Source organism: Oryctolagus cuniculus, chromosome 6 (genome assembly GCF_964237555.1).
Source record: "Oryctolagus cuniculus chromosome 6, mOryCun1.1, whole genome shotgun sequence".
Lineage (NCBI taxonomy): Eukaryota > Metazoa > Chordata > Mammalia > Lagomorpha > Leporidae > Oryctolagus > Oryctolagus cuniculus.
This window is the reverse complement of record NC_091437.1, coordinates 6178695-6190787: the sequence shown is the minus strand read 5'-3', so window position 1 is coordinate 6190787 and position 12093 is coordinate 6178695. Positions and strand designations below refer to the sequence as shown.

The window sequence follows — 12093 nt, the reverse complement described above, 5'->3', positions numbered from 1 at the left end:
CTGCCCCAGCTGCTCCTCTGCTGATCCAGCTCTCTGCTGTGGCCTGGAAAGCAGTGGAAGATGGCCCAAGCAGTTAGCCCCCTCCAGCCGTGCGGGAGACCTGGAAGAACTCCGGGCTCCTGGCTTCGGATCAGCCTGATCTGAAGAAGCTCGGGCCACTCTGGCTGTTGGGGCGTGAATCAGCAGAGAGAAGACCTCTCTGTCTCTCCCTCTCTCTGTAACTTATTAACTCTCAAATACATAGATCTTAAAAAAATCTTCCATGTCTGGGTGCCACAGAGGGAAAGAGGAGACAAACAAGGGAGCCCCTAAAAGAAGAGTCTTTCTGGGGGTCAGCGCTGTGGCTCAGTTTAGGTTAATCATCTGCCTGCAGAGCCGGCATCCCATATGGGTGCTGGTTCTACTCCCGGCTGCTCCTCTTCCAATCCAGCTCTCTGCTATGGCCTGGGAAAGCAGCAGGAGATGGCCCAAGTCCTTGGGCTCCTGCTCCCGCATGGGAGAGCCAGAAGAAGCTTCCAGTTCCTGGCTTTGGATCAGCGCAGCTCCAGCCGTTGAGGCCATTTGGGGAGTGAACCAACAGATGGAAGACTTGTCTCTTCCTCTCACTGTAACTCTACCTCTCAGATAAATAAAATCTTTAATATAAATTTAAAGAAGACGACTTTCTGGGCCTGCCAGACTGGAGTGAGTGTATTTTCTGGGCTGGTGGGACCCGGGAGTTGTTCCCTCACAGCTGTCGAAGGTTCGTGGCCCCTCACCGGGCTCAGGCCTGCAGGGCCAGCGCGCTGGGCCTGGCTGCAGCCCCTCCTGAGCTGCATCTTGATCTCGGGTGAACACTTTCCACAGCACCCATGCAACCCGGTCACTCTGATCGTGGGCATGGTGGCTCCTCCACGGCCCACCGGAGGGATTCTCAATCCTCCTGGGCCTCAGGGGACCACAGAGGCCACGTGAGGCACCGGGGGCCACTGGCCTAAGGCTCGTGTATCCCAATGGGAAGGGGCAGTGGTTGCAGACGACGGGGCTCCAGTGGGTGCTCTGCCTGCGGCCCTGGGGAGCAAGCAGAGTCCCTGAGAACTGCGAGGGAACTCCCGCTCCCTCGCTGCTGCGGGCATTCCGAGGAGGGGCTCAGCCTCTCTAGATCTTTCCTTCCTGGGACTTTGACCTCATGTCCTGGCTCCAGCCTCCTTCCCCTCCCAGTCACACTTCCCCATTCTCCAGATGGCTTTTCCCGGGAACTCGTCCTAAGACATGACTTTCGTAGGAAAATGTCTGAGAGTTATGTGTCGTCCGAGGAGGAGGTGGCAGGCAGAGACGCCTGCTCTGTGCTCTCCGCCACACCTCCTCCCTGCACTGCCGGGCAGTCTGTTCGCAGCTGCCCTGAGCAAAGAAGGCAGAGGCACGAAGGCTGGCTCAGCACTAAAACTCACTCACTGGAATACCTCGCATTAACAGGCTGAAGAACACAGGGCCAGTACTGCAACACAGCGGATTAAGCTGCCACTGGCCATGCTGGCACATACTGGAGAGCCAGTTCAAGTCCCGGCTACTCCATTTCTGACCTAGCTTCCTGCTGATGTGCTTGGGATGGCAGCCAGTGACGGCTGAAATACATGGGCCCCTGCCACCACACGGGAGAGCCGGATGGAGTTCCGGAATCCTGGGTTCATTGCAGCCGGTTGGGAATGACCCACTGGATACAACATGTCTTTCTCCCTCAGTGACTCTGTCAGCAGGACATCCTAACTTGTTAAAGGATATAAATAAAATCCTACACCTAATTCTCACACCATGCTTACTGATGAAAGGTTAGAAACGTTCTCTCTGAGAGCAAGAGAAAGCAGCATGGACGCTTCAGGTTCAGTCTCTCTCCTCAAGCCAACCTCTAAAGTCTATACAGCACAGGATTCCATGGAAGTAACATTGTCTAAACTGTCAGAGGGGAGAAATGGAGGCACGCGGGGGTTGGGGGGGGGGGCTGTAAGTGAGCACCTGGAAGCAGGAAGTCAGTCTTGAGGTGATGGGGGGGTTACTGATGATACCTACCCATGTGACAAGTGCACAGAACCGATGGTGGCTTTCTGAGTTTAACACTGCACTACTGATTACATCTGATAAAACCAACTGGGGAAACTGGATAGCGGGCACACAGGACGCCTCCCGTGCAATGACTACAGTTAATCAAAAGCTGGAATAAAGGTGCTGACTGTGAGCATTACAATTAACTGAGGCAATATGTAAAGTTCTAAACCTTATTTTAATTAAGCTCACTGATGCAGAACTTTTTTGTTCCTTCTAAATGTTTAAGTGTGGAGAATTCAGGTAACCTAACGTTTCTCTCATCCACATTTTAAGTGTGTGATTCAGCAGTGTTAAGATAACTCACCACATAGTGCAACCAAACTCCAGAACTCTTCTCATCTCGCCAAAGTACAGCTCCACGCCCACAACACTGGAGCAGCTCCCACACCCCACACCCTGCTCTTCCCACCCGGGAATCCTCTCTGATTCCTCTCCAGCAGGAACTTGGGCGGTTCTAAGTGCAGACACAAGCAGGCTATTCCCGAGAATGACATGGGACGCATGGCAGCAGCCGCCACCATCCAGCCTGTGTGCCCCACTGCGCACCCCTGGGAAGGCACACCAGCCGAAGGGCAGTCTGTCCACCCCGCGAATAGGCAACAGACTCGGGACCGCTGGAGTCTGACTCAACCCACATACCAAGGTCCAAACTCGGGTCTCTGGGGCTGCCCCTGGGACCTGGGCCAACACATGCCCACAGGGGTTTGTCCTTGTGGTTTCCCAAGCAGGGACCCCCGGGGACACCTTCCCATCCTTGGCCCTTCGAAAGGCCACACATCTGGAATTCGGCGTGCCTTGAGACTTTCCCTCTAAAAATGTCTGCTGGTCACTGCTGGAGTCGCTGCCGCAACAGAACGCAGGGGAACTTCCAGTTCCTGTGGGCTGCCCCTGCGCCGAGGCGGGAGGAGAGGCGCACACCTGGGGCTCAATGACCAGAGCAAGAACTCTGCCTGAGCTACTGCACACAGTGGCTTCAGAAAGCCCCCACAGGCTTAGCCCCGTAACACAGCATCCTAATGAAAAAAAAACCCTAGATCACTTTGCAAGCAGAGATGCATCTGTGAAAGAGGAAAACCAGGCCTACTGTCTCTGAAAACAAAAGTTACAGCTCTCCCACCAGGGCAGCTAATAAGCTTATAAAACCCTTGAGCATTCAAAAAGTGAGGAGATGGCTGAGGGGACAACTTAGTGGGTTTTCTTCCCTCAGCAAACATCGGAGAGCACTTTCTCTAATACCAAAGGGTGATGTGTGCTTGTAGGGACGGCAGAGGCTGTACCCGGGCATGAGAGAGATCACCAGTTACCTTGCTCCTGAGGAGCCTTGGCCCAGGGGCGGGAGCGGAGCCTGCGGAGGGGCCTCATCTCAAAGGGGAGTAAAAGGCAGGCGTGCGCACCCCGGAGGCTGCCCTCAGCGTTCTCTTAGGTCCGTAGAGGAATGCCGCCCGCGTCCATGCTCTGGCCGGCAGCGGGTAGGCACACAGGAGATGCGGGCCCCAGGCGCCAGGCGGGCGATGGATGAAAGCAAACCCCAGAGTTTTGGAGCTGCTTAACAGAAATCCAAGGTACGGGAACGAAGCGCCCCAGTGTGGGTGTGCGGCTTGCCAGAGCAGCGCTCCCAGAGAGCCGGGAAGGATGGATTAGCCCCGCGCCGCTCCACCCTTCCCACCCAAGGAGCGCCTGAAGATCTCAACCCGGTAGGGTGCGGCCTGACAGCCTGACCTCTCCCAGGTGTCAGAGCTGCGGCCAGCGACCACCCTGGAGTAGCAAGGGCTCTGTCCCCGGGGGAGGGAACGCGGGCCCAGCGCAGCTGCCAAAGGTTCTTCCTGAGGAACACCCCAAGTTCTGCAGCAGCAGCGACCTCAGAAGGGCCGGCGACGCCACACTGCCGGAGAAGCACCTGACCTCGGCGCCCTCGCGCCCAGCAGGTCCAGGGAAGGCGGGAGGCGCGCGCCCGCGTGGGGAGCGGCTGGCGCTAGCTCTTACCTGCGCTCGCCCTGGTCTGTGTAGACGTTGAGGAACAACCCCTCCCTGGTGTCCTCGAACACCGGGCCGGAGAAGCTGAGCTGCAGCTCATAGCGGGCCCCCGGCTGCAGGGCCTCGCCCAGCTCCAGCACCATGTACTGCGTGTCCAGCGCGAACCACACGTTGTCCACCGGCACGCGGCCCGCGGCCGCGGCCCTGGTGCCAGGGGGCAGGGGGCCGCGCACCTCGGCGCGCTCGCAGTCTAGGAAGAGGCTGTGTAGCAGCAGCCGCGTGGTGGCCGCGGTGCAGCGCACCGTGATATTCACGCGGCCGCTGAAGCGCACCCTGGGCACCGCAAGCGCGTCCGGCCGCAGCCGGGGCCACAGCTCTAGGTCGTAGTGCAGCGGCACAAGCCAGGGCGGCAGGCGCAGCTGGTCCCAGGGTCCCGGGGGTCGCCAGTCGCTCGAGGAGGTCGTCGCCGCCCGCTCCGGTGCAGAGCTGGATTTTGGAGTAGGCTGGGTCTCCTCTTGCCCGAAGGGAGGAGAGGACGCAGAGTCGGGGACGCCCGGGACCTTGGGTTCCGATGGCGGGGCGCGCACGGAGTGTCCGTACAGGGCTGCCAGCACGGCCAGCGCCAGCAGGAGCGCGGCGACCACCCCGGCGAGCAGCAGGGCCACCGCGCGGCTCAAGTAGAAGCCGGAGCTGGAAGGGGACCCCATGGCGCGCGCCTCGCCGGAGCGGGATGAAGTCCGGAGTCGGCGGCAGCAGCTGGAATCCCGGCCCGGCGCTCAGGACTGGGTCCCGCGCCCCTCCTCTCTCGTCCTGTCCCTCCGCCTGCTCGAGGAGCGGAGGAGAACTGTGGCTTACCCCTCGGAGCTAATCAAATCCAGGCCCCTGCTTCCCCACCCCCACCCGCCACAGCCCTCGAGGAGGCGGGACCGGCGCACTGAGGCGCGCGCCCCTGGGGAATGCGGGGTGGGCCAGCACCGAGGAGCTAGCGGGCAAGCCAGGCTCGCTCCTGGACACCTGCGGCGGGGTTACCTGGCTCGAGGAGATTCCCCGGGATGTGCCGTTTGTTTAAAGGAATCGGCACCGAGCACCCTGGCCTCCTTGACGCTGTGGAGGGCAGAGCGTCCAGCGCCGCACCTGCTGGGCCCGCACCCAGACTTGGTGTGTTGGGGCGCGGGGTGGGGTCTCCGGGCCCGCACATTGGGAACGCGCTGTGAAAGGACCCCAAAGGGCGGCCACTCCATCAGGATGACTTTCTGAAGCCAAATCCATGGCTCTAAACTCGCCGTTGCAATGATCCCGAGACACGCGGCCCGGGCAGCCAGTGAAGGATGGGAATCAGGTCGGGAGTCCGGGGCGCCTCGGCAACTTGGGAGCCGGGCCGGCCGGGGAAGCGGCAGCAGAACGCCAGGGAGCGCGGTGCTCGCGGGTCCCGGTGAGGCCAGGCCGGGGCTCGACCTGAAGCTTCCGAGCAGCCCAGCAAGTGTCCGGAGCCGCGCCTCCGCCCGGGAGAGGGCGCGTCCTGCTCCCAAACCCGGCGCGTTTCCAGCAAAAGAAACAGAGCCTAACGGAAACTCCGGGGCCAACCCGCTTCCCGGGCGCGGCCTCTGAAGCCATAGGCTCCAGGCTCTCTCCAGAGCAACCCGGTTTTAGAGCCAACAGCTCGGCCTGCAAGGACGCCTCGCACCTGGACGCGCACGCCGTGGGCCAGGTGGTGCTCCTGGGAAGCTCGCGGCTCCTGACCGCGAGATCGGGGAGGGGGGGGGGGGCGAAAGCCGATTTGACATCCACCTCTCGCAGGTGCGGGTGCTGGGAGCCTCCTGACTCCGGGCTGGATCTGCTCCGCTGCGCCTGCTCCCTGGGCAGAGGGGCATCCGCAGAGGAGGGGCTCATCAACGAACCCTGGCGTTCCCACGCCCTGCTCAGGTGCTTGAGGATTTGGGGCGAGGTCAGATGCCGAGGGAGGGGCACAGGTGGACATGAGTGTTTAATTCCATTTCCCTAAAGTCATTAAACAGACACTGGCTCCCACACAGATTCACTGTCATCAAAGCACGCCAAAGGATCCAGCAAGCATCTTACTAAGAATGAAACATTTCTGACCATCATGAATGTCACTCAGGTGTTGCAAAACAGCAGATTGGCTGAGCCAGAGCTAAGATAACAATTTTAAAAGAACTGAGAAAGTAGTATGTGAAACAGCTGACATCTCTGCGAAAAAACCCCAGATGACAGGAAAACATTCCCTACAAAATAAAAATAAATAAGAGCTGTTAAAATCTAACATCACGGCTAACGCGGTGATTCTCAGCAGGGCTTGATTCCGGTGCCCCTCCCCATTTGTCGATGTCTGGTCACACTTCTGATTGCCACAACTGGGAGGAGGGAACGTTACTGGTTGCTAGTGGGTAAGTCTCCCACAGTGCACAGGATGGCTCCCCTCAGCAAAGCACCCTGCCCAAAAGGCAATCCCTGCACCTATTCAGAAACCCTGAGGTCAAACAAAACCCACGCCTTTTCCGTACTTGCCAAGAAAAATGTGAGCTTCAACTTTCTGTCACTATCCGTCTGCATGCATAAGCGTTGGCATGTCCTCCGTTGTCCACCTTTCTTGGTATTTAGGATGAACTCTGAGAGCGCTGTCCCTCTTAGGCTACAAGACTTAATTTGTCTTTTCTGATTTACTTTGAAAATTCAGCTTTCAAATGCGTAATATATAAAGAAGGATCAAAAATCAAAACAGTAACAAAACACATATATTGAAATGTCTTGCTTCTACTGCTTTCATAATGATTTCAAATAGCTTTTACAATAGAAGAAGGCCCAAATCCTTGGCCCCTGCACCCGTGTGGGAGGCTTGGAAGAAGCTCCTGGCTCCTGACCAGCCCAGCTCTGGCCGTTGCAGCCATTTGGGAAGTGAACCAGCAGATGAAAGCTTTCTCTCTCTCTCTCTCTCTCTCTCTCACTATGATTTTCAAATAAAGCAAACAAATAATGGAAAAATAAAAATAAAATAAACTCATCACATTTTCCTAAAAGGAAAAACTCAGGAATGAGATAGCCACAGAGGCTCTGAAAACCTCTAACATCTCCCCAGAAATCTGGAAGGCCACGCAGGCCCAGAGCCATGACACGTGCTTAGGGAGGATCCAGGAAGGCCCCAGGCTCTCGCTGGCAGCTGACCTGGAGGCCCTGCCTGAGCTGGGTGTGAAGGCCAAGGCAGAGCTCTGAACCACCTGGCTGAGAACTGAAGGAAACCTCAACACACACACACACACACACACACACACACAGCCTCGTCACGGAGGCTGAGGCTTTCTGGTTCTAGGCACTTTAGGAAATCTGTCTCATCACGAGCTGGTCACTAGGCTGGCTGAGCAAGGGCATCAGCAGCCAACAGAAAAAGAATCAGACTGTACTGAGTTCATTCAGACAAGTCACTAAAGCAAAAACAAAAGAAATGACAACAGTGAGCAGCAAGCCCTTTCTAGGGAAGAGACTCTGATCTTCAGAGTTATCCGGTTGTTTTAATTCCATTTTTTCCAGTAAGAAATGTTAAGACGTGCAAAGAAACAAAGTATCCCAGGGGCTGGCCTTGTAAGCTGCTGCTGCAACACTGTCATTCCACATCAAAGTTCCAGTTCAAGTCCTGGCTGCTCCACTTCTGATCCAGCCCCTTGCTAATGTGCCTGGGAAAGCAGCAGAAGATGGCCCAAGTGCTTGGGCCCCTGCACCCGTGTGGGAGCCTGGAGGAAGCTCCTGGCTCCTGGCTTCAGTCTGGCCCAGCCCTGGCTGTTGCAGCCATTTGGCAAGTGAACCATAGGATGGAAAATCTCTCTCTCTCTCCCTTCCTCCCTCCCTCCCTCCCAAATAAATAAATCTTTTTTAATAATTAGTTATTTATTTGAAAGTTAGAGTTACACAGATTGAGAAGGACAGGCAGAGAGAGAGAGAGAGAGAGAGAGGTTTTCCATCCTATGGTTCACTCCCCAATTTGTTGCAATGGCTGGAGCTGTTCCAATCCGAAGCCAGGAGCCAGGAGCACCCTCCAGCTCTCCCATGCGGGTGCAGGGGCCCAAGCACTTGGGCCATCTTCCACTGCTTTCCCAGACCATAGCAGAGAGCCGGATCAGAAGTGGAGTAGCTGGAACTCAAACCAGGAGCCCATATGGGATGCTGGCACTGCAGGCTGGGGCTTTAACCCTCTGCACCACAGCGCCGGCCCCAAATAAATCTTTTAACAAATCAAAATGAAAGATCCACTAAATGAGCTCAACAGTAGCCTTTTTTTTTTTTTTAAAGATTTATTTATTTTATTTGAAAGTCAGATTTACAGAGAGAAGGAGAGGCAAAGAAAGAGATCTTCCATCCGCTGGTTCACTCCCTAATTGGCCGCAATGACCGGCGCTGCACCGATAAGAAGCCAGAAGCCAGGCGCTTCCTCCAGGTCTCCCATGTGGGTGCAGGGGCCCAAGGACTTGGGCCACTTTCTACTACTATCCCAGGTCGCTATCCCAGGTCATAGCAGAGAGCTGGATCGGAAGTGGAGCAGCAGGGACTTGAACCGGCGTCCATATGGGATGCTGGCCCTGCAGGCGGCAGCTTTACCTGCTACACCACAGAGCCGGCCCCTCAACAGTAGGCTTTATCAAAAGAAGAAAGAACAAAGGAATACAGACAGGCAAATGAGATTATTCAATCTGAGGAACAGAAATAGGGGAGGGGAAATGAAGACAAAATGTACAGAGCCTAAGGAACCAGGAGATACAGCCAAGCAGACAAACATAAACATCGTGGGAATTCCAGAGAAAAAAAGAGAAAGAGAGAGAAAGAGGGGGTCAGAGATTGTTTGAAGAAATTATGGGCCGGCGCAGTGGTTCAATAGGCTAATCCTCCGCCTTGTGGCGCCGGCACACCGGGTTCTAGTCCCGGTCAGGGCACCAGATTCTGTCCCGGTTGCCCCCCTTCCAGGCCAGCTCTCTGCTGTGGCCCGGGAGTGCAGTGGAGGATGGCCCAAGTGCTTGGGTCCTGCACCCCATGGGAGACCAGGAGAAGCACCTGGCTCCTGCCTTTGAATCAGTGTGGTTCGCCGGCGCAGCGCGCCGGCCGCGGCAGCCATTGGAGGGTGAACCAACAACGGCAAAAGGAAGACCTTTCTCTCTGTCTCTCTCTCTCACGGTAAACTCTGCCTGTAAAAAAAAAAGAAAGAAAGAAATTATGGCTGGGGCCAGCACTGTGGCGTAACAGGTAAAGCCACTGCCTGCAGTGTCAGCATCCCATACGGGCGCCAGTTCGAGTCCCATCTGCTCTGATGCAGCTCTCTGCTAAGACCTGGGAAAGCAGTAGAAGATGACCCAAGTCCTTGGGCCCCTGCACCTGCATGGGAAGACCTGGAGGAGGCTCCTGGTTCCTGGCTCCAGATTTGCGCAGCTCCTGCTGTTGCGGCTAACTGGGGAGTGAACCAGTGGATGGAAGACCTCTCTCTCTCTCTCTCTCTCTGTGTAACTCTGACTTTCAAATAAGTAAGTAAATCTTGAAAGAAAAAAAGAAAAAGAAAAAGAAAGAAAAGAAAAAAAAAGAAAAAGAAAAAGAAAAGAAGAGAAGAGAAGAGAAGAGGGAACAAAAAATGGCTAAAACTTCCCCAAAGTTGGGGCAAGACACAAATCTACAAATCCAAAAACTTCTACAGATTCCAAGTGGGGTAAAAAAGAGACCCATACCACAGTACATTTTAATCACACTATGGATAGCCGAAGCCCAAGAGAGGATCTTGATAGCAGCGAGGGAGCAGTGACCCATCACAAACAAGCAATCACCAACAGACCACCACCATATTTCTCATCAGAAACCTTGGATACCAGGGCCGGCGCTGTGGCACAGTAAACACAAATATGTAAGCAGTTATAAAAGCTGGTATTTTTATAATTTTGGTTTGTAACCACACTTTTGATTATCTATAGGGATTTAAAAGAAAAATGCATAAAAAGTATTAATTTTTATTCTATAAAAATATAAGCCGGCGCCGCTGCTTACCAGGCTAATCCTCCACCTGCAGTGCCAGCACCCTGGGTTCTATTCCCAGTCGGGGCGCCGGATTCTGTCCCGGTTGCTCCTCTTCCTGTCCAGCTCTCTGCTGTGGCCTGGGAGTGCAGTGGAGGATGGCCCAAGTGCTGTACCTGCATGGGAGACCAGGAGAAGCACCTGGCGCTTGGCTTTGGATCAGCGCAGCGCCCCAGCCACAGCAGCCATTGGGGGGTGAACCAATGGAAAGGAAAGACCTTTCTCTCTGTCTCTCTCTCTCACTGTCTAACTCTGCCTGTCCAATACATATATATATATATATATATACATACACACACACACACACATGTAATCTATGAAATCAACAACAGAAAACAGGGAGGCATTTTGTTCAGCACTGAAGATGCCAGTTGGGATCATGCACCCCAATTCAGAGCGTTTCTGGGTTTGAGGTCCAGCTTCACTCTTTTTTTTTTTTTTTTGACAGGCAGAGTGGACAGTGAGAGAGAGAGACAGAGAGAAAGGTCTTCCTTTGCCGTTGGTTCACCCTCCAATGGCCGCCGCGGCCAGCGCGCTGCGGCCGGCGCACCGCGCTGATCCGATGGCAGGAGCCAGGAGCCAGGTGCTTTTCCTGGTCTCCCATGGGGTGCAGGGCCCAAGCACCTGGGCCATCCTCCACTGCACTCCCTGGCCACAGCAGAGACCAGCTTCACTCTTAATCCCAGCTTCCTGGGAGGCAGCAAGTGATGTGACTGAGTCTCTGTCACCCATGGGGGAGACCTGGATGGAGTCCCCAGCCCCTGACTTCAGCCTGGCCCATCTTTGCTGTTGCAGGCATTTAGGTAATAAGCCAGAAGAAGGGACATTTATTTCTCTTTCTCTCTTTCCCTCTCTGTCAAATAAAATTAATTTTTAAAATATAGTTAAAAATAAAAATAACAGAAGAGGGAGCAGAGCTCCACAGGAACAAAGTGCATGCTTTCTTATGCCTGCAGGAGCATGTTCACTGTGTCTGAGACGACACATCGGGGCTCTCTGAGCTACAAAGGGTGAAAGGAAATCTCATTACAAACTGACAAGGTAAAAGCAGAACACTTCTCACAACAGCATGAACCACAGACTCAGAGACAGAGCTGGGTTTGAAACACATGACACAATTCCTAGTCATCTACGGCTACGTTTTAACTTCATGCAGCTAATAATTTAGGCTAAAGTACCCCCACAATATTTGGTAGACTTTGGGACGAGTACCCTTAGTACATCACAAAATACATTTTGAGGCCGGCGCCACGGCTCACTAGGCTAATCCTCTGCCTGCAGCGCCAGCACTCTGGGTTCTAGTCCTGATTGGGGCGCCAGATTCTGTCCCGTTGCTCCTCTTCCAGGCCAGCTCTCTGCTGTGACCCGGGAGTGCAGTGGAGGATGGCCCAAGTGCTTGGGCCCTGCACCCCATGGGAGACCAGGAGAAGCACCTGGCTCCTGGCTTAGGATCAGTGCAGCTCCGACCATTGTGGCCAAGAGGGGAGTGAACCAGCAGATAGAAGACCTCTCTCCCTCTCTCCCTCTCTCTCTCTCTCTCTCTCTCTCTCTCTCTCTCTGCCTCTCCTTCTCTCTCTGTGTAACTCTGACTTTCAAATAAATACATAAATCTTTAAAAAGAAAAAAAAAAGAGTTGCTCCAGTTGCCCTTATGGCCAAGACTGAGCAGAATAGCAGAATACAAACTGCAACTTCTGCAAAGCTCCCGATGCCACCAACGTCCCTCACTCAATTTTTATATCTCTGACCGACATTTTGTCCAAAATAAGAAAAAGGGGAGAAAAAAAGCCCAGAGGCAAAACAAACAAACAAAACCCCAGGAAGCGCAATAAATTTCCCTGCCCACCCTGCTGAGGGGAGCCAGGCAGCAGAGCCATGAAGTTCTGAGGCTCTTTGTGGGGAGGGCTGTGTGGGGGCCGCAGGCTGCACTCACCCCACTGGGCTCCTGGTCAGCCCCACCAGGGCTCACAGACACCCCAAA

At 54.8% G+C, this 12093-nt stretch overlaps 1 protein-coding gene across 4 annotated transcripts in view; it reads right to left on the bottom strand.

Annotated features, from left to right (window-relative positions):
* The window catches only part of LVRN (laeverin), a 72994-nt gene extending 68061 nt beyond the window's left edge, over window positions 1–4933 (bottom strand). For all 4 annotated transcript variants that reach the window (XR_001793065.3, XR_516349.4, XR_011389648.1 and 1 more), the window contains exon 1: window positions 4066–4933. Coding sequence is in view for 1 of the 4 variants with exons in the window: in XM_002710138.5 (XP_002710184.1) it covers window positions 4066–4763 (698 nt within the window). In the remaining 3 variants the exon portion in view is untranslated. The remainder of the gene's footprint in view (window positions 1–4065) is intronic.
* Between the last annotated feature and the right edge of the window lie 7160 nt (window positions 4934–12093).